The 22,919-nt window shown below is 45.2% G+C and overlaps 1 protein-coding gene across 2 annotated transcripts in view; it reads left to right on the top strand.

Moving 5' to 3' along the window:
- LOC127030264 (guided entry of tail-anchored proteins factor 1-like) overlaps positions 1-22,919 on the top strand; it is a 134,759-nt gene that overhangs the window by 65,279 nt on the left and 46,561 nt on the right. For both annotated transcript variants that reach the window (XM_050916472.1, XM_050916447.1), the window contains 2 exons: positions 9,072-9,257; positions 19,659-19,739. In XM_050916472.1, the coding sequence (XP_050772429.1) occupies positions 9,072-9,257; positions 19,659-19,739 (267 nt within the window). The remainder of the gene's footprint in view (positions 1-9,071; positions 9,258-19,658; positions 19,740-22,919) is intronic.

Raw genomic sequence — 22,919 nt, forward strand, 5'->3', positions numbered from 1 at the left:
CTATTTCCTGTTTTCCATATTTTGTGTACCAGTACAGTATAAGATGTTATGATACTTTATATGCTTTCAGTCCCATGTATTGATACTAAAACAGAGGCCAAGGTTTTTATTCAAAACTGTTTTGAACACATTTACAGTAGACTTTTATTGATGCTACCTCTGACCTGAGATAACATTAATGTGAGTCACCCCTTTTACAACTATCTGTAAATAAATAACGCATAATACAGTATTGACAGCCCCAGGCATTCAAAAATCATGAGTCAGACCCCCCCTGCCCCCAACTAAGTGCAACACAGGCTTAAGAATCACCAGAGATTAAAAAGTAATAAACATTGAGGTCTTTCCCCCCTCTCTGATTTCCTTTTTTAAATGTCTCTGTATTTGTTTTATACTCTGTCCTAATATTGTTTGAGCTGAATGTTCTATCCCACTATACCTATGTGACTCTGAAATTAGACAAACCTTGCTTACCCATGTCTAATACTTAAAGCCATAAACTAGGCAATGCTGGGTTGCAGTTCAACTGTCGTTCCTCCTTCCTCAGCTCTTGGAGCACTAGGTGATGTTGTGCCCTGTGCACCATATGTGCTTAAATTCCTGTGCACAATGAGATGGGCTAATGCTGGAATTAGAGCTGTCAACACTGTGTTTACTGGCTTTTGTAGCATTAGGTATAAGCATTAGTATTGTTTGAATGTCTATTTTGTGTATGATTTATACAGATGTTCTCTTATTAATTTCTTCTGATGAGATGCCCTTGTGAGTGCGCAAGGCAACCCGTCCTGTCATCAGAGAGTTTCCTTAAAAGAACTGTGCAGTTAAATGGCCTTTTAAAAAACGTTTCCCTTTTAAAAACAGAACCAAACAACTTCTTAGAGCTGGTCTACACTACATGGTTAGGTTGACACAAGGCAGCTTTTATTGATCTAACTGTGGATGTGTCTACATTTAAATTTTGCTCCCATCGACATAACTGTCCCACTATGCTGACTTAATAACTCCACCTCCCTGAGCAGCATAGAGGCAAGGTCAATGCAGTTAGGTCAATGCCGTGTCAGTGTAGACAGTGTGTTAGTTATGTTGGTTGTTACTGGCTTCGGGGAGTTGTTTCACAATGCCCCACCCTGACTGGTCTGGTTACTGTTGTGAACTCTGCTGCCCAGGGGCCAGGTGGAAAGGCAGCCACTGCTCCCCTTTAAAGCCCTGCAAATTTTTGAAATTCCTTTTCCTGGTTGTCCGGCTTAGCAAACACACCTAGCAACTCTCCATTGTTGTGTGCAACTGCCCAGCTGACCATGCTGGCTCCATGCTGCAGATGCACTCCTGCCTGGAGTACCCAATGGGTGTTAAATCTCCTGGTTCTGTGGGGAGAAGAGGCTGTGCAAGCAGAGCTCTAATCCAGCTGTAGAAATGTCAACATGTATGAGCAGATTGGGCAGAGGATGCAGGAAAAGGGCTTCAAGAGAGACAAACAGCAGTGGTGTGTGAAAGCCAAGGAGCTGTGGCAGGCCTACCAGAAGGCCAGGCAGGCCAACAATTGATCTGGTGAGGAACCGCAGACCTGTCGCTTTTACAAGAGCTGCATGCCATCCTCGGCAGAGAACCCACTCCCACCCTTAAGAGCCCTGTGGATACTTCAGAGGAGCCTGAGTCACAGGCCCCCACTGTGAACAGCGAGGAGGAGGAGGGAGAGCCTGGACGAGCCTGATGCAAGGGAGGGAACCCCTGGTAAGCGACTGTTTGCTTTGAAATTGCAGGGATGGAACCCCCAAAGTAGCAGGACATATCTGTTGATTTGCTGTTTTGTACTTGTGCTAGGAGAGGTAGTGAAACAGCCAGGAGAGGTAAGTTGCTCTCTGCTTTTCATTCCCCTCTAGTTAGGCAGAGGGGCCACATGGAGCAGTTTCTTTGTGTGTCCCATGAATCCTCTGTAGAGCTCTTGATGTAACTCTCATGGAGGTATTTTGCAATCCTCTGCTGAAGGTTTATAGGGAGGGCTGCCTTATTTCTGCTGCTGTGGTAGTATACTTTCCCATGCCACTTAGCCATTACTTCATCCGACACCATTGCAGTACACAGGCTAGCAGCGGATGGGCCTGGGTGGCACTGGGATGCCAACACCAGCTGTGGTCTCTCTGTCTCTGTTACCCTCATGAGTGAGATATCAGCTAAAATTGCCACTGCCTGTGGAAAACGGTGTGAGTATTCAGTTCCATTGCCCTATACACATAGACTCATGCCTGTGAGCTATCCCCAACTATCCCTCATTTCCCCAACCTCTCCGCCCGACCTCCTGCTCCCCAGGCTCACCGTGGCTCATGGTGTGACTGGCGTTGTTCTGTATCAATCCCAAGAAGAAGTGAGAATGTAGTGCTTGCAACTTGTGTGGCTTGAGGGAAGTGAGTTCAGTAGCCTAAGTTTCAATTTCTGTTGCAAATACACTGATAATGGTACATCTGTGTGTTGTATCTCAGCTGCTGGTATTGTGGCCTTGAGGGTCTCTCCCTCCACACTTGTGGAATACCTGAGCCAGATAAGGAGGAGAAAGAAGAGGACTTGAAATGATATGGTCCAGGAGATAAAATAATAAAATATATAATTGGAGTTATACCAATCTGCTAGATCTAGAAGGGACCTTGAAAGGTCATCAAGTCCAGCCCCCTGCCTTCACTAGCAGGACCAAGTACTGATTTTTGCCCCAGATCCCTAAGTGGCCCCCTCAAGGATTGAACTCACAACCCTGGGTTTAGTAGGCTAATGATCAAACCACTGAGCTATCTCTCCCCCGAAGCTGTGCTGCATTAGACAATGAGCCCAGGGCCTTGATGATGACCCTTGCAGACAGCATGGAGAAGGAAAGAGTAGAAAGGAGAAAAGTCTGGGAGCTCAAGAAGGATAAGGAGAGGGAGGTGCATCAGATATAATGGGGCTTCTGAGGCAGCAAAAAGAGATGCTGTAGACTCTGGTAGATGTGGAGGTCCAAGAATCCCATGCTCACCTCCTTCTCCAGCCCATAGACAACTCAATATCGGGACCTCCTGACACCCCCCACCCCAACATTCCACATGGTGTCAGTGCCGTGCACTAGCTCTACCACTTCAACCTGGGGGACATTAAAGACAATCACAGTTCCACACACACTGACCTTTGAAAGACACGGCTGGTGTGTGTGTACCTGAAATGACTGTTCTTCCCCTTCATAAGTTCTGTTCACTTAATTTATTAAGTTCTAAATGTATTTTTTTAATTTTCCTGATTACACTGCTCTACAGCCAAAATGCTTCTGAAATAAATGTAGTTCAACTTTACTAATTCTGGGTCACTGAGAATGAAAATGATGCTTAAAATTGTTGACTGGCACTAGTTTTCAAGATATGCTATTGGGTCAGTATATATGACCCTTGATTTGGGAATGGCGGAGGATAAATGAGTTATAAAGGGAAGGGATCTCAATTTAAACCAGAAATGACTAAAATACATCTTTGACTGGAACTATGAATAAATCTATGACTGGGTTTGGACAGTACTTGCTTTTTAGGCAAAACAATGAATGATGCAATCTGAAGCTGGTATTGCGTCATACATGATATGAATTGCATCATGTTATTCCTAGAAGTCATGGATGATGCAATCATAACGAAGCTTACATCACTCTGCTGAACAAATTGCCCTTTATCAGCTCTAGAAATCATACAGTGTCGTGCTCTCTTATTTGTCAGTGTTTGATTTTGCAAAGGGACACATTTCTGTTTAGCCAAAGTGAGCAGAGATGCCTTGTACATGTGTGAACAGTGCAGATAACTTCTGCTATGTTTGCGGTGAAGTGACTTTTGCATCACAAAAGTGCAGTATAACCACTATGGTTAAGAAAGCCTATCGCCTTTATTTTGGCTGCAAAATAGGAGATCAGGACAAGAGGTGGGCACCACACATATGCTGCAACACTTGTGCAACAAATCTTGGCCAGTGGTTGAACAGGAAAAGGAAATCTATGCCTTTTGCAGTGCCAATGATTTGGAGAGAGCCAACAGATCATACCAGCAATTGTTACTTCTGCATGGTGCCTCCAGTTGGGAAAGGTGTGTCAAAGAAGAAAAAGTGGACTGTGCATTATCCAAACATTCCATCAGCTATATGCCCAGTACCCCACGGAGAAGGACTGCCGGTTTCTGATGCACTAGAATCATTCTCACTTGAGTCAGATGAGGAAGAGGATGAAACTTCTGGTCCTGAACCATCAATGTCACAGGACCCACATTTTCTCCCATCCTCCTCCTCTGAATCACACCTCATAACACAAGGTGAACTGAATGATCTTGTCAGGGATTTGGAACTACCGAAGAGTAAGGCAGAGCTGTTGGGCTCCAGACTACAGCAGTGGAATCTCCTGGCAGGCTATCAGGGCAAATGGAGCCCATCAATGCTTGCAGACTATTGCTGGACAGTGACAAGAGATGCTCCATGTAATGAATACAAGAGACAAGCCAAGAAGCGCCAAGTAGACACTGAATAGGACTAAACTATGTACAGAATAGTTTTTTGCCTTTTGTTTTCATAATAAATTTTATTTATATAACCCTTTTGCTGATTTTTAAAGTGTTCCATAAACACGACAGGTGAAATATTATCATGTAAAGCAACCATAAACACATGAGAAGACCTAGGTTTACAATTTGTGATTAAAACTCTACTATCTACACAATATACATAGACATTAAAATGTAAAAACTTAAATATCTTAGAAACACTAGCCAATCAGTTGTTTTAATTGTCATATTTGAATTCAGCATATCAAAATACCTAATAAAGAATCACATTTTATCCCTGAAGCGGATGACTTCTCAAAAATTGTAGACCAGTGTTACAGAATAAAATTCTATTTTTTTGGAACATAATTAATTTTTATTAGTTCGCAACATATGCTGGCAGGTGCTGAGGGGGCCTGATACCCACCAATTCCTGCTATTTCATTTTGTCACAGATCCCATAACATTATTCACAGACAATATTAATAGGTACATTGGCAATGCTATATTCCTACACACACAGCACTCACTGCAAGGTTCATATCAGGCTGCAAAAGAGCAAGGCCAGGTAGAGCACACTACAGCAAGACACACTACTGTGGATCACTGTTAAAATGGTCGTTCAAGGCCTCACTGAACCATACAGCTCTGTGTTGAACTCTTCTTATAGCCCTTGTATCTGGCTGTTCATATTCACCAAACAGCAGTTCTGCCACCCTGGCAGAAACTTTCCCCTCCTGTTGCTTCACAGATATTATGCAGGTCACAGCAGGAAGCTATAACCATTGGGATATTTTTTTCTACTGAGGGCCAATCTCGTAAGTAGACAACGCCAGTGACTGTTCAAATGACCAAAGGTGAATTCAACTGTCACTCTGCACTTGCAGAGCTTGTAATTGAAACACTCCTTGGTGCTGTTGAGATGACAGGTGTATGGCTTCATGAGCCAGAGGAGTAAGGGCTAGGCTGGGTCTCGCAGGATCACCATTGGTATTCTAACATTCCCAATGGTAATCTGCTGGCTGGGAAAGAAAGTCCCTGCTTGTAGCTTTCTGAACAGTCCTGTGTTCTTAAAGATGCGTATGTCATGCACCTTCCCTGACCAGCCCACACTGATGTCGGTAAAACATCCCTGGTGATCCACCAGCGCTTGCATTACCATAGAAAAGTAACTCTTTCTGTTGTACTCTGTGGCAAGGTGGTCTGGTGCTAAAATAGAGATAAGCTTGCCATTTATTGCCCCACCGCAGTTTAAGAACCCCATTGCTGCAAAACCCTTCACTATGTCTGGCACACTGCCCAGAGTCACAGTCCTGTATAGCAGCAGGTGATTAATGGCCCTGTACACTTACATCACAATAGCCCCTGCAGTGGATTTCCCAACTCCAAATTGATTTCTGACTGATCAGCAGTAATCTGGCATTGCAAGTTTCCATAGTGCAATCGCCATCCACTTCTCAATTATAAATATAGTTCTCATTTTGGTGTCCCTGTGCTGGAGGGCTCAGGCATAGACGAATCATGGGGCGGGGTATGGGGGGTCAAGTTCCCCCCCGTTTCTGCTTGGCCTGCCAGGAGTGAGGGAGAGGGGCTCTGTCCTTCTGCTGTGCCTACTCTTCAGCACATTAGGCCTCTGTCCTGGCAGTGAAGCTAAGGTGGGGAGCAGAGGGGGTGGGACCAATCACTTTTCACACCGGCCACTCTGGGTTCCTGTTCTGTGCCTGCGAGATCCTGGCTGGGGAGGTGGTGGCCGTTCCCCTCCGCCCGGGCCTGGCTGCCGGGGACAGGGACTGAGTGAGCTGGAGTCCCCTCTTCCACCTGGCACAATTCCAGCTCCCTCAGCCTTTCTCCTCAGCAGTTGGGCCCCCAGGGGTGGGGGAGTGGCCTGCTACCGCCTCTCCAGCCAGGTGGTCTCTCAGGCAGCCGCTGTGCTGCACAGAACAGTGACTTGGAGCTGCCAGCTTCAGCCGGACAGCCAGGGACAGGGGCTGAACATGCCATGAGGGGGCTAGGGAGGAAGAAGGACAAAGCCCTCCCTCCTCCACCGTTAACTCTGGTGGGGTGGGGAGGTCGCGGGGCTGAGGAGACACGTGGGGTGGTCATGTGTCTTCTCCTTTAGATTGTGCCCCCTCCCCAGTGCTGGAAGGCATGAGTTGTTTGGTGAGTTTGGCACACCGATCCAGGAATATGGCCATGTGCATCCAAAAGTTCTGCAGCCTCTGCTCATCATCCCAAACCTGCATGACAGTGAGATCCCATGAGGCAGTGCTAGGGCCCAGAACTGGCACTCCAATGTCTACATTTGGTCTGTGAATGCCTTCAACAACCTTTAATTGTTTTTTTCTGTGTCCCACAGCAATCTAACCTCTAAGGAATTGTCATGTTATCCATGACTTCTCTTGCAGCTCTGCATATACTGCAAGATCAGATGGTCTGTGGTCACTACGCTCATCACAATAATGCAGAGCTGTGCAGGATCCATGCTTCTGCCAGAGATGATGGACAGCAAGGAGAGATGAGAGAATTGGGATTTTGAAAAGAGGCATGAAATATTATGAGATGCAGACAAAATTATGGGATGGAGCACATTGCACTATGGGAAGTTGAACCCATGCTCCCAATCACTCCTGCATGACTCTTTTTGGCCCCAAGAAGCATTGCAAAAACTTCCCAAAACATGCTGCGCTGGATTGTGATGAGTTGCATAGTAGGATAGCTACCTATGGTCAGAGGTGAAAGTAAGCTGGTACAGCTTACCGGCAAGAGCCAGTACGCCGTTCTGGACTGCACCGGCTTCCGCAGCAGGGATTTACTCCTTGTGGCTGCGGGGAGCCCAGAGCCCTTTAAATCCCACCTGCAGCTCGGCGCCTGGGCTGGGGCTGGGGCTGGGATTTAAAGGGCTTGGAGCTCCCCGCTGCTGCAGGGAGCCCAGAGCCCTTTAAATCCCCCCCTGGCAGCTCCGGCGGCTGGGTTGGGGCCGGGATTCAAAGGGCTCGGAGCTCCGGGAAGCTCCAAGCTCTTTGAATCCCCGCCCCAGCCCAGCCACTGGAGCTGTGGGGGGGATTTAAAGGGCTCGGGGCTCCGAGGCAGCTGGAGCCCTGAGCCTTTTAATTTGCCTGGGAGCCCCGTGTTGATTTAAAGGCCCCGGGGCTCCCAGCCACAGCCGGTGTCCCAGGGCCTTTAAATCTTGAGAGGCCACGCCTCTTCCGGTTGAGGCCATGCCCCCTCAGGACTCCGGCAGTACTGGTAAGTCCTGTAAGTTGCTTTCACCCCTGCCTATGGTGCACTGTACTCTGCATTGATACAAGCGCTCCTGGTCAGGATGCACACTGCCGACACAAGGAGCATAGTGTGGACACTCACAAGAGATGTAGTAACTGTGGTGGCTCTTTGCCTATATAACTTAAGTCAACATTATTTTGGAGTGTACACATGGCCCTAGACTGATCAATTGCATATTACTTGCATGTTTTAAACATGTGGTATTAGTGTTTCTGTCCCAAGTTGTCTGTTTTAGCTCTTTTTGCAAAGCTAAGTTTTTGTCCCAGAATTCTACATGTTGTTGTCATTTTATTTCTGTCTTTGTAGAAGTAAGCACAGAGCAGTTTTCATTATTAGTTTTAACAATAACGCTAATGAAAATGAGTCCTTTAATAAAATGTTCTGACCATCTTCTTCTTTTCCAACTTTTCAGGCTGATTAGATTATAGACACAGAGTAGTAGATTAATTTGCCGCCTTATTTCTTGTCTCATTGCTAAAATCTGAGTGACATAGGTGTCATTGTGGGTTTCAATATTCAAATGTTTTACTTCTGCAAATCAGCTTTCAAATCATCTGATGAGTCACAAGCAAAAATTACCTTGGTGGGATCATTCTAGTAACCATTTTGATATGTCATTAAATTACCACATGGTTTAGCATAAGTGACAGTAAGACAGACCCAGGTCTGGAACACTGATGTTGCTGGTCACAGATTAGGTGCATGTGATTTGCAGAACTCTGTGAGGAAGCATGCATGGTGCTTAAGCTCAAACTCATGCCATTAGTCCCTTAATAGTGCAGGTCTCTCACCAAATGAACAGAAAATAATCAACATCAGAATTATAGCTGCAAACTAATGGCATATGCTGCAGGATTGGTTTCTGGGTTCCAATTGCTCAGAACATTAGAATCAAAATGTACAAGTGACATGTTTAAATTTTATCTGATACACAAACAGAAGTTATGTCCTAACATTGTGTATACAATGCTTCTTGATGTTCCTGTAAAACTGCAAAGTGCAGATTGAGTGGGAAAACTTTCCAATATAGGAATTAAGGAAACATTTTTCATCAAGTATCCTTATTTGTACCTGTGGTCTAGGTGTTAAGGGGCAGGCCCAAAAGAAAAGATTCTTGGCAGAATAAAATTTCATAAGTAAAGACTAGCTTAAATGTAGCTGTTCTATATTGGATGAAGCATCCAGTTTGATATAGCTGTATTGGTTTTTAGCTTACATGAAAATAACAATTCTTCTTTTTTCCTCCCCTCTTCTAACTAGATTAAGAAGAAACAGCAAGAAGTAGTGGGCTTCTTAGAGGCCAACAAGATTGACTTTAAGCAAATGGACATAGCTGGTGATGAGGACAACAGGAAATGGATGAGAGAGAACGTACCAGGTGAAAAGAAACCACAAAATGGAATCCCCCTCCCTCCACAGATCTTCAATGAGGAGCAGTACTGTGGGGTGAGAAGTCATTTGACATTTTCGTAACTTTGCAGACATTCTTCCTTCAGGACATTTCACAAGTGCCCTAAATTCTACCGCTCTTCAAATTATTTGAGATTCTCTTTTGAGTTAATAGATTTAGGAGATGTTTCTTAAGTCCTGAAGAGAAAATAGAGGGCCTGATTGTCCCCTTTCACAGAGACACCTACAAGGAGGGAAAACTTATTAGGAAAACTCTGCTTGGTAATCTGCATGGAGTTTCCTAACTATCCTCTGCAGAGACAGTGGCTTGTGGGTTCAGTGAAGTGCATGGAGTGTCAGCCTGCCTCTCTTACAGAGCTCCCTGGAAATCATGTGTTCCCTCCCACATCACCACAGCCCCTGATATAGCATAGCTTATTCATGAGCTGTTCTTCTATTGCTTCCCTGCCCACACTCTACTTCTGCCCTATCTTGAGAGGGCTAATGGATGCTGAACGAGTGATACTGCAACTTCCACTGGATAGTCAGGAGGCAAGGTCCTATAGAGCAACTGTCCCTTTTTCCAGCCTTGGTGTCCAGCTCTGCATCCTTTCGGTTAGCTGAGTTTTCTTGTTGCATAATTAGATTGAACTCCCTTATATATTATTCTAGACAGAGCCCTACATCTTTTCCCTGTTTTATTGTTCAGTATTAGATTCATCTTGTAATGCCAGGTTCATCATCAGACATTTTTCCAGAACATGAAGGTCACATCTGGAAACAATAACAGCAGAGGTGTCACATGTGGAATAGAAAACAATAAAACCCAAGGGCGTGTAGCCAGATATGGAGGGACAGAGGTTGCTGAGCCTGCAAAACCGCAAGAGCTGCTGCCCAAAAGTGAATCTTTAATTTGTCCAGTCAACCAGGCCCATAGGTCCTTTAGTTCTGTGCCCATACTGATTTCAGTCAGCTTCTTCATAGCACCATTTAGTCACCATTAGAGCTTGGTTAGCTACTTATAGCACATAGATCATCCTTTTGACCCTTGTTTGAGCATTCTCCATGAACAGATTTTGATTTTATTTATTACAGACTTGCTCATCATTTAAAATTGTTAAACAAAATAGTCAGGAAATCTATTCCTCATTCATGTCATGACTGGTCTGACTTGAGCCCATGACTTAGTTACATGGGCCCAGATCCTCAAGGGTATTTAGGCACCTAATTCCCATTGAAATGCCTGGGCGTTGGGTGCCTAAAAACCTTTGAAGATCTGGGCCCAGCTGTTATCCTGTCTGCTCCCTGACTTGATGACAAGCATTCTTAAACAGGAGAAAAAGGTGTTCAGAACCTGAGATAGATAGATGGTTCTGACACAAAAAGGCATTTCCTCAAGTATCCAAGAGAACTTCACTGTCTAGGAACATTCTTGCAGCTTAAGATGTTACTTGTAAAAATGTCGTGAGACATGAATGAAAAGGGATGTGAACATTATCAAAGTGAATCTGTGGTTTTCATCCAAATAAATGCTCATAAATACTTTTTTTTCCCCCGCATATTAACCCAGATCTAGGAACCATTCTGTTATCGCTCAAGCCCCAATGAGATTAATTAAATAGAAACCACAGCTCACATAAGGCTAGATTTTCAAAGCTCAGAGCCTGATTTTTCAAGTGGTCGGCACTCACCAGGGTAGATTTTCAAGAGAGCTCAACTCCCATTTAGGCACCTAGATAAGGGCCGGATTTTCAAAAGAAAATCTGGTCTCCAATGTTTGATGTGTATCTTCTGCCATTGTAAAATCACACTGACAGGGATGCTCTGTTATGGGTGGAGGACACTAACAATTAATTCCTGTGCCTTTGACTTGTTCCTGACCAATGTAAAACAGCAATACATATGCCAACAAACTTAAACAAAGTCTTTGTTTAAGTTTGTTAGGATGGCCAGCGTTAGGCTGATTTGCCCGATTCCCAGGAATTGGGCCCTGCACCTTAGACACTTTTTTTTTTTTTTTTTAAACTTAGCCAGGGTCCCTGGCTGCGATCTGCTCAGGGGTCTTCCGTGGTCCCGCTCCCTTGAGCGAAGCGCAGGCGGGAGCGCGGCCAGTGGCCCTGGCTGGAGCCCCGGCTGGAGCGCGGCAAGCCCCGTGGCCCCGCTCTCCTAGCTGGAGTCCCGGCCAGAGCGCGGCAAGTCCCGCTCTCCCGGCTGGAGCTCTGGCCAGAGTGCGGCAAGCCTTGTGGCCCTGCTTTCCCAGCTGGAGCTCCGGGCCTTTAAATAGCCTCCAGAGCCCTGGGGTAGTGAGGGGCTCTGGGGGCTATTTAAAGGGTCAGGGCTCCAGCTGCCTGCCTCTGCCATCCCAGTTCTTTAAATAGCCGCCAGAGCCCCGCTACCCCCATGCATTCCCCAGGGCTCCTGCGGCTATTTAAAAGGTCCAGAGTGGGGTAGAAGCTGGGGAGCCCCGGGCCCTTTAAATAGCCCCGAAAACCCTGGGATAGCAGGGAGCTTGGGGGCTATTTAAAGGGCTGGGGCTCCAGCTGCCTCTGCTGCACTCCCTGCCCTGGCCACACCAGCCCTGCTCCCCCTGCCTGCAGCCAGCTCTGCACCCCGTGCCCACAGCCAGTCCTTGTCAAACTCCCTGCCATGTCTCCAGTCAACCCCTGCCACACACCCCTGTGGCTCTGCCCAAAGCCAGCCAGCCAGCCCCACACACACTGCTGCCCGCACCAGCCCTGCACACCCTGCCCTGTCTCCAGCCAACCCCTGCTGCACCCCCCTGCCTGAAGCCAGCCAGTCTCACACTCCTCTGTCTCCAGCCCTGCCAACCCCTGCTGCATCCCCCCGCGGCCCTGCCTGAAGCCAGCCTGCCCCACACACCCCCTATCTCCAACCAGCCTCACACCCCTTGCCCTGCCTGCAGCCAGACCCTACCTCCAGCCAGCCCCATGTCCACTTGTGCCCTGCAGTTCCCAGGCAGTAACCCTGCACACCTGCTTCAATGAGGAGGGCAGGGAGCAGCTGGAACCCACACATGTGAAATGGCAATCATTAATAACCAATCAACAGCATATATGATGCAATGTACATAATATATAATTTTATTTATATAGTTATGGAAAGTAAATAATACATGAAAGAAATGAAAGGCTTTTTTTTCCACCTTTTTTTTTAAGTCATCCCTGCCAGGGCCCAGCTGAAAATGTTCGAATTGGGCCTCGCACTTCCTAAAGCCGGCCCTGTTTGTTAGCATCTGTATTGTGCTGTTAAGCATGAATGCCCTACCTGCGTTTTCCCTGCTGCAGCAGCGGGGAAAGGAACAGAGCACAGCCCCACCCCTCCAGCCATGTCTTCCGACGGGGCTACACAGCTCCATGGGGGCCCTCTGGCAGCCCCTAGTCTTTTCAGTACCCCTTACCGACTAGAAATCTCTTGCAGGTATGGGGTACCACTGTACTTGCACTCCTGATCGCCAGCTAGGCTATCCAGCCCTCCTAGGGACCCACCAACCACTCTGGTAGTGGCAGCGGTCCCCACACCTGGAGGTCCCACCCACACTGGAGCACTTCCAGGCTGCAAAAGACATCATGTCTTTGCTGGTGCCACCAATGCCGCATCAAGACGTAGTTGTCTCTAGAGGGAAGCCAGCACTGGGGTCTGTGTAATGGTCTCCATCTGTGTGGCATTGCTCCCTGGCATGACAACAGTCAGTGTTGAAGCATCAGTCTCCAGGGACGTGCTTCTGACCTGCCCACGCTGACCAGAGTTCAGGGTACTATTCGCTAGATTCTTGGCACTGGTGCCCCGAGGCATGGCATCACTCACCCTATGTTCAGTGCAGATCCGTAGCATGCCACCAGTCTCTGGAATCATGACACCATTTGTCAGAGCGGAGGCATTGCTCCCTGGGGGAATGAAGTCCACCGGAACCACAATGCCTATCTCCGGGACTATGAGACTGGTTCCCGGAGCCGAGATGCAGATCACTGGACTCATGGCACCGCTCTCTGGGGTCCCAGAGCTCTAGGTGTCAATCACTGGTGTACCATCACCAATCTGTCGAGCTCCACCACTGGTCCTTGGACAGATGGCACCAGGACCCGGAACCGCAGTACCTGTCCCCCAGCTGCAGTGGCCAGGATAGCAGGCATGGAGGTATCATGGATGCAGCATTGGCACTGCAGTGGTCTCTATGGCAGGAACTTTCCTCCTCGGGCTTGGAAGCTAAGGAGATAGGGGTCCCTCGGGCCAGCCACACCCAACCAGATTTGGGGGGGCTCCTCCAGGGCCACCTACTGGAGCATGGCTGCAGGGCCAATGGCCTGTCCAGTGGCACTTTTGGAACCCATGGGGGTTCCCCAGGCATGGGAGACTCAAGATGCAGCACTCAGTGTCAGGGGCATCAGAAAGGAAGTTGGTGACAGTCTTCTGCTCTCCCCTGGAATCAGAAGAGGGGTTTGAGCAAGAGGCCCAGGAGCACCCTCTGGCTTCAGTGGAGACCACCCATGTGGGGGATGCTGAGCCAGTCCCTCTCCCCGCCCTCACCTCCTCGTAATCCTCACCCAACGAGGCAGTGGCGGGACTGTCCCATACAGTGTCATAGGACGATGCCAAGGCACACCAGGAACTGCTAAAGAGGGTGGCAGCAGACCTAGGATTGGAAGCAGAGGAGTTGGCGGAACCCTCTGACACCTTATTTGACATTCTGGCCATGGTAGCCCCATCTCAGATGGCGCTCCTGGTACACAAAGGGGCAGTAAAGCTGGTAAAAACCCTATGGCAGACCCCGTCCTCTCTTCCACCCATTTCCAAGTGGGTAGAGAGGAAGTATTTTGTCCCTGTGAAAGGATTTGAATATATGTATTCCCACGTGTCCCTGAACTCTTTAGTGGTCCCTGCAGACAATGAAAGGGACAGGCAGAGGAAACCCGGCTCAGCTCCCAAGAACAAGAATGGCAAGAGACTGGATGTATTTGGCAGAAAAATGTATTCATCGGCCAGCCTCCAGTTATGAGTGGCAAACCATCAGGCCTTACTCGGGAGGTATGATGTCAGTTTGTGGCAGTCTGTGGCCAAATTTGCGGATTCGCTGCTGGAGGACTCCAGACAAGAGTTCCTGGCTATTTTAGATGAAGGGAGAAAGATGACTAGGGATTCCCTTCAGGTGCCTCCGATGTGGCAGACTCAGCTGCCAGGTCCATCGCACTGGCCCTGTCAATGAGGTGAGCATTGTGGCTGATATCTTCCGGGCTATCGATGGAGACACGACAATCAATCCAGGACCTCCCCTTCCATGGCATAGCCCTGTTTGCAGAACAAACAGACAGAAGATTACATGGATTTAAGGACTCTAATGCTACTCTACGTTCCCTCGGTCTCTATACACCGACCTCCACTAGGAAGAGGTTCAGACCGCAGCAACCTCAAAGACCGGAGCCCTACCACAGGAAGGGCAAGGGCTATAAGTGCTGTCAAGGCCAACAACCAGCCCCTTCTTCCCACTCGGGCTCCTCCCGCTACCCACCTGGTAACAAGCAGGTATTTTGAGGGTGCGTCCAAGGGCAACCTCCCAGTCGGAAGCCAGGATCCTGCACCCCTCTTGTTTTCAAATCACTGTTTTCCTTTCCTCCCCACTTGGGCCACTATAACATCGGACCAGTAGGTCCTCAGCACTGTGGCAGTGGGGTATACCTGACAGTTTATTTCTACTTCTCCCACCCCTCTTCCTCATACCTCTTCAGGGACCCTTCTCACAATCAGTTTCTCGCCAAAGAGGTGCAAGCTTGCCTGCAAGTTGGGGCAATAGAATAAGTCCCCTTATACCTAAGAGGGAAAAGTTTTACTCGGTATTTTCTCATTCTGAAGGCCAAGGCGGGTCTGCACCACATATTGGACCTGCAAGGTCCGAACAATTATCTCCAGAAGTTGAAATTCTGCATAGTCTCCCCTGGTCTCCATTACCCCCTCTCTGGATCCTGGAGACTGGTATACCGCCCTCAACTTGAAGGAAGTATATTTCCATATTGCCATTTTCCAAGGGCACAGAAGGTTCAAATTGTGAAGTGGTTACTTTTCTTATATAAATATTAAGGGTGTGAGGGGGAGGGGGGAAGATAACAGACCCTGTTTATCTTAACATAGGCGAATGCAAGGTATCCCATCATATACCTTTCCCCCAACTTCTTGGTGACCAGTGTCACGATAAAGATTTTTGAGATTCCTTCAAGAGAAGTTACATAATGACTGTATACCATTAAAGAGCAACTGCCTTATAAAGCGAGGCAGACCAGCTGCAGCACCTGTAAATTATAAATGTGCAGTATTTGACTCTGTGTGTGAAGTTATATCAGGAAAAAATAATTTGCATGTTACTACAAATTTATATTTATACAACATCCTTTGTGAGAGCGTCTCAGAGTGCTGTTCAGTCTTCTTTTTTTTTTTTTTAAAAAAGGCAGTTACAATAACCATTTTTAAAAGCTAAATTAAATTAGTATTGAAATTAGCCTTACAAGAGTTCTAATGTGAGCAGCACTCAAGTTTCATACCAAAGGAGCATAACACAGCAGGCTTGTTACAGTACCTAATTTTAGTATTTGCTTGGAGACCTGGAAATGCTATTAATGGATTAATAATGCTATTAAATGGATTAATAATGGATGGAAATACATATAAATGCAATAGGCTAAATCCTTCCTCCTGTCCCTGAGGATGTAGCAGAAATAGCACTTTTCCGCTGGATGTGTAGGTATCAGACCCTGGAGCAGTACTTATATGAAGGGAGTGGGAAGAGACATTATGGGCAGGTTGAAGATATGGACAGTGGTTCATGAACTAGCCCACAAATACTTATATGGGTACAGTGACTTGTGGTCAGTATTCCTGGCCATACCCCCACAGTCGCAGCTACATATCAGTTGTGTCCTATCCACTCAAGTTCGGATTATGGGTTCCACTGGACATACTTATGGCTGAAAGCACAGCCCCATTACTCTGTGCACCAGGATTGTTAATGTTTGTTGCTTATTCTTTAGGTTGTGTGTCTTGATTCTTCTCTTAGTCTTCAGCCATTTTGTTTCTATCAGTCTCCTTTTTGCCAGTTTTTTTTCTTTCTTCCTTCCCTTAGCATCCTTTTTCCTCTAGACTGGAGTCTCTTATTTTTCACTTCTATCCATTTCTCCTCCCTGGGACTTTGGCTGCCTCTTTCTCTCTCTTACCTTCCCCACAGGTTGCCTTATATCTCTCACGTGTGTGGCTGTGAGTGCGTATACACACAGAAAAGGCTTGACCTGGGAAGGGTGGAGATGCAGGACTGAAGGGAGTGAATCTGGGTGAAGGATTTCCTTCCTGTCACAAAGGGCAGGAGATATTAAGTGCAGATATGGAGGCTCAATTTTTGAAGTGGAAGAGACTATTAAACACAATGAGCAGTAGAGTGCAGCTATAGCTCCATTAATTTCCTCTCGTGCTGGTCTGTAAAACAGTTTAAATCTCATGGCTGACCCTTTATTGGTGCCGTCCGTATTATAGTTACTGTAAAGTGGATGTTCCTTACAACTGCTTTGGTGAAAATAAACTATTCGGAGTGTGATGTTGCACTCCATACGCTTTATGGAAATATGCTTATGAATATGACATAACTGGAATATACTTTACTCTAAATACCCCTTGTATAGTGTCATTAGAGAGCTTGTAATCTACTAAGTGTGTTCATCCTATTTGTTTGCATGTTTTATTTCTATATATGAAGTTAGGAGAATATGATATAAACTTGTATCACTGATGTAAACATAATAAGTGGAGATCATTAAGGGTACTCCAGAAACAGGCAGTTAGAATATCAGGGTTGGAAGAGACCTCAAGGGGTCATCTAGTCCAAGCCCCTGCTCATAGCAGGACCAACACCAGCTCAATCATCCCAGCCAGGGCTCTATCAAGCCTGACCATAAAAACCCCTAAGGAAGAAGAGTCCAGCACCTCCCTAGGTAACCCATTCCAGTGCTTCACCACTCTCCTAGTGAAAAAGTTTTTCCTATTGTCCAACCTAAACCTCCCCCACTGCAACTAGATTACTCCTTGTTCTGTCATCTGGTACTACTGAGAACAGTCTAGATCCAGCCTCTTTGGAAAGTCAGCTCGGTTTCATGGGAGGAGTCAAGGGGGAGAGGGCTCTGGCAGCCAGGGGTTCCTCACCTCCCTATCAGGCAGCTCCCCTCAGCCTGGGGAGGATGTGTGGCTTGGGACTAACTGGGTTCTTGGCTTCCCAGCTCCAGGACTGCCCAGGGAGGCTGAGCAAGAAGGCTGCCCTGAGAGCAGCAGCTGCCCAGCAGCTGATAGGTAAGAAAAGAGCTGGAGCTCTATTTCCTATTATCCCTCCCTACCCCGTGAGCCCAGGGACCAGTGCCATATGCACTTGTAAATGTCCTTAGTTACTTGAAAGACTTCCTGTGTACCTGTGGACCAGCTCAGGAGGAATGGAGACTAGGGGTCTCACAGTGACATGTGACCATGTCTCCTGATAACGAAATCCATCTTAAATTTGATACTTTTCCATTTAGAAATAGGGGTGGGGACCTAGAGAGACAAAAGATTCCCGCCTTGTGCCAAAGTTATAAAAGGGGGTGGAGAAAGACAAATTGGAGGCCAGTCATGAGAAAACCCCTGCTTATCACGTGAGATGTCTGCTGGAACTAACAAGGACTGTACCAGGGGAAAGGATTGGGCCCAGACTAGGAAGGAGTATAGTCTGTTAAAGAAGCTTATTGGAACATCTCTGAGTGTGAGATATTACCTGTAATCAGTTTCTTAATGTATTAGGCTTAGACTTGTGTGTTTTTGCTTTATTTTGCTTAGTGACTTTGTTCTGTCTGTTATTACATGAAACCACTTAAATCCTACTTTTTATACTTAATAAAATCCCTTTTGTTTATTAATAAACCCAGAGTAAGTGATTAATACCTGGGGGAGCAAACAGCTGTGCATATCTCTCTATCAGTGTTATAGAGGGCGGACAATTTATAGGTTTACCCTATATAAGCTTTATACAGAGTAAAACAAATTTATTTAGGATTTCGATCTCATTGGGAGCTGGGTGTTTGGGTGCTGGAGTCAGGTACTAGCTGAGCTGTTTTCAGTTTTGTCTGCAGCAGGCTAGCATGTCTGGTGCAACAAGATAGGGTTCTGGAAGTCCCAAGCTAGCAGGGAAAATGGGCTCAGAGGTAATTTCAGCACATCAGGTGATGGTCACTAGTGGGTCTCTGTGACCGAATCTGTCACACAGACGATACAGGTGAGAGAAGTGGGAGAGGTTTTTTGACAGGCTCCAATGGAAGACTCACACATTATAACTGGATGTATTTTCAATGCCTGGAGCTAGCATTAGTTTTTAGTTTTCATTATAAACCATCTACGTTGACAATTATATTCTTTACTTAATCTCTTACTTAAGTTGCCTCTTCTATTGGTGTCTACACAGAGGTCTTCATCACTTTCTAAGTACACTGAGTACTTCGTGTTGTTTTCCTGCATTTGCTTTTACCTGCAAAGAAAATTTCTAAGGAAGAAGTTGAAAATAAACTTCCTGTTCATTATGTAATCTGGATCTCTAGAGTAGACTGATCACTTGCTCCTTATTTTAAAGGAGTGTCCCATATTTTGAAGTAAATCCCTTATTTTTGTACCTAATGGCTGGCATAGCTGATACTCAGTATATGATGCATTTTTGTCTTGCATTTCAGCAGTAATCATGCAAAGGATTGTATATAGTGTGATAAAAAATGTATAAGTTTAGGTATGAGTTTATGGGGTAATGTTTGTTTAAAAATAAGCTTTGACTATATATTTCATACAGTTGTCCTTCATTTACTGAAATGTAGATGGTAACTCTACCATGGGTATGGTAGAGTATGCATTTACAAGATTACATATGTGCAAAGTATTATCAGCTACCAGGAATACATTGAAATTGCTGTGTTTCTTACTATATGTCTTGGGTGCTGTTTTTAAATGACTCAAGTGGTTTGGTCTTGGTGTGATCCTAGGGCTGGTTATCTATTGGAGATACCATGTATGTACAAGTAAATTACTGGGCCGCTTACAGTTTAACAACTTTATCCAAAGGGTGTGTTTATTTAATATCAAGCACATCTTATGATCCATCCCTGTCGTAACCCTTGTCCTTCCTTCCCCCTTACTTTGTTTCTCTTCCATTGCTATGTTGTGACTAATTTAAGGCCAGATTCTGCCTAGTCCTTACGAAGATGCAGAAGTGTATTCATTTTGCCAGGTAGCTTTAAACACTTTGATCTAAATATGCTTCTTTCTATGTCTCAGATTCTGCAAATCCTTAGTTATGAGAGTAGTGATTTGGGGGCAATGTATGGAAGGATTTGTAGGATCTCTTCTCTTTTGCATATGCTTCTTACCAATTCCTTGTTCTTTGTTAAATTCCTTTTCTAGGACTTCGAATCCTTCTTCTCTGCCAAGGAAGAAAACATTATTTATTCATTCCTGGGTCTGGCACCTCCTCCAGGTACAAAGGTATGAATTTCTGTTCTTTGCTGAGGTCCATTCATTTTAATTTAGTAAAAGATGGAGGTAGGCCCTGACTCAGTATGTAAAATAATGGACAGTGACAAGTGCTGCAGTAAGAAGTTAGTTTGCTGGCACAGGGCTGCAGCAAAGTCTTTTAAGGAAAAAAAAACAAAAACAAAAACGGTGCAGGCTTTCCAATAGAAAATCTTCCAGCCCTCTTTCTTTCACCATGGATTTGTTACAACCTCTTCTGCTACTTTAAAAAAAGCACACATATTTTGCTATATTCAACTTTGAAACAATACAGCAATCCCTAATTAAATTATGTGTAAAAGCCACACAAACCCCATTGCACAGGGCCCTGAGTGAACAGGCTTTATATGGGAGAACTATGCAGGGCTAGGGTACAGAATCCATTCCCCTATCTGGGTGGATAGCCCCTATCAGGAAATGGGAGACTGTGACTTTGTTTAATCTGACAGACGGAGTTGTAGATATTGGGTCCTTACAACCATAGGCCCTTTAACTAGGCCCGTGGTGTGCCACGAACCACCCTTCTGCACTGTCCCTCGTAAAGCTGAAATCCCAGCTCTGTTGTGCTGGACGCGCTGATTTCCCCTGCACATGGTTTCACAGCTGATCACCCCTTGTCTGTTGAATTGCAGCTGTTCCATGGTGCTGGAGGGAGGATTCCACCCCCCTCACTAATGTGCAGATTGTGTTGATCAAGTGGCATTTGTGCACAACACTGATTCATAATTAACTTTTGTTATAATAGGCCGACTCCACCCATAGTCGGGATAGAGATAACAAGGAAATTTCCAAATTTGACCAGAACAGTGGTTATCTAGTCCAATATCCCATTTCTGACATCTTATGCTTCAGAGGAAGCTGCAAGAAACTTTGCAATGGACAATTGTGGAATTAACCTGTACACAGGAAAAATTTATTCTAATCTCATCAGTTTGTGGTTGTCTTTTGACTTGAAGTGTGAGTGTTTATATTCTTCTATTTTTTAATCCTAGCTAATGTAATTGTGGATATTCCCCGTATTCATATAAATCACTGTTTTTTATTAATCCTTTTTTTTTTCTCTTGTGGGGTCCTTGTACATTTCTTCACAATCTTCTCCAGTTTTGTCTAACTTACAGAAGATACAACATTATGTAAGTTTTCCCACTTCACTGTTCACCCATTTCCTAGGTCTTAGAGGACTGGTCTTAATACAGATCCCGGAGTCTCCTCCACTGTTAACCTTTGCTCTGTTATGCATAGTAACCATGTATTCCTCTTCTATTTTTCTTTCTCTTAGCCAGTTTCTAAAACATGGCAATGCTTTAACTTTCACATCACAATTCTGTTTGTTAATAGTCTTTTGTGAGGGACTTCATCGAAGACTTTTGGAAAGTCCATATACACTATCTCTACTAGTTCTCCTCCATTCACTATATTTTGTTGATATGCCTTTATATTCTAGCATAATAGAGAGACATGCTATTTTTTCCTTTACAGAAGCTGTTCTGGCTTGTCCCTAATATGTCACATTCATCTAAGGAGCTTATAACTCTATCTTTAATTATGCTCAAATGTGATCAGATCTAAATATTGCCATCTTTCTCATGGCAGACATGGATATAATAGTCTGAGCACAAGACTGGTAGTAATACACTCTTTTGTTCTAACATGGCCTAGTGGCTAAAACACTGAAGTAGAATTCAAAAGACCTGGATTCTAGTCCTTGTTCTGCTTGGTGACCCATGTCACCTTTTTGTGCCTCTTTCCATGTCTGTTAATATGGAGATAATGATACTTATCTCCTTTGTGAAGAGCTTTGAGAGCTACAAATGAAAAGTTATGTAAGTCACATACATAAAACAAAGGCATTACTACTGTTAATTTTGTCTTTGCTGCTGACTCCCTGGGTGACCTTGGGACAATCCTTTAAACTTTCTGCTTCAGTTTCCCACCTTTGTCCCAGGAATATCAACACTTATTTGTCTATCTCTGAGGAGTCTTGTGAGAAGTAATGTAGTGAATGTCCACTTAGGGGATTAAAGAAGCTCCATGTGCTACATATCATCATCATCATCTAAATGTTGTGAATCAATAGGAATAAGAAAATTGTATTTCTCCTGTTTTCTCACTTCATACACCATCCATTCCTTCATGCATTGCTCAGCTAGGTACCTACCTCACAGAACTGGAAGGGTCCTTGAAAGGTCATCGTGTCCAGTCCCCTGCCTTTTTTCTGTGGAAAAAAGTACTTTATTTTTCCCCTTCAAGAGTTCACCCATTCCTAGCCTACATCCAAGGCTATTAAAATGTCCAGTCAGTGACAGCATCACAAAAGTTGAAAACAATATGCTTAGGACATGTTGCCAGAAAAACAACCTTTTGGGGCTATTAGTAACAAGCAAGAATGGTTTCTACTGATTTAACTGCTGTATCAAGGTGTTAGCCCTTTCAGATCTGGAGATGGAGTTGCCGACAGAACAAGGAGTAATGGTCTCAAGTTGCAATGGGGGAGGTTTAGGTTGGATATTAGGAAAAACATTTTCACTAGGAGGGTGGTGAAGCACTGGAATGGGTTATCTAGGGAGGTGGTGGAATCTCCTTCCTTAGAGGTTTTTAAGGTCAGGCTTGACAAAGCCCTGGCTGGGATGATTTAGTTGGGAATTGGTCCTGGTTTGAGCAGGGGTTTGGACTAGATGACCTCCAGAGGTCCCTTCCAACCCTGATGTTCTATGATTCTATGATTTTAGGAATGCCTAACAGCACTTTAAAAAAAAATGAAAACATGGAATTATCTTTACATCTAGCACCGTTTAAAATCTGCATCTGAATCTGAGAGAGATCTACAGATCAGGACAAACACCTACTTTTAGCGTTTATTGCAGAGTATTTCTCAGCATCTTCATTGGAGGCCAGAGTGGTTATAGTTTGTCATATAAATGACCTCATTGTGCTGCTGCTGCTTTTCTTTCACCTGGCTGTCAATTCAACCCTTGTGTGAAATGTAATAGTAGTATGGTGAAACTGATGGCCAGTGGCATGAATTTGGAGACGCCTGGTGAATTTAGAAGGGTGATGGTAGTAATTGTAGTTCTTTAAACAATATTTCCCAGTAAATCTCTTCTTGTCTCAGGAACTTACTAGTATACAGAGATTATTTTTTAAAATCATGAC

This window comes from Gopherus flavomarginatus, chromosome 1, assembly GCF_025201925.1.
Source record: "Gopherus flavomarginatus isolate rGopFla2 chromosome 1, rGopFla2.mat.asm, whole genome shotgun sequence".
NCBI lineage: Eukaryota > Metazoa > Chordata > Testudines > Testudinidae > Gopherus > Gopherus flavomarginatus.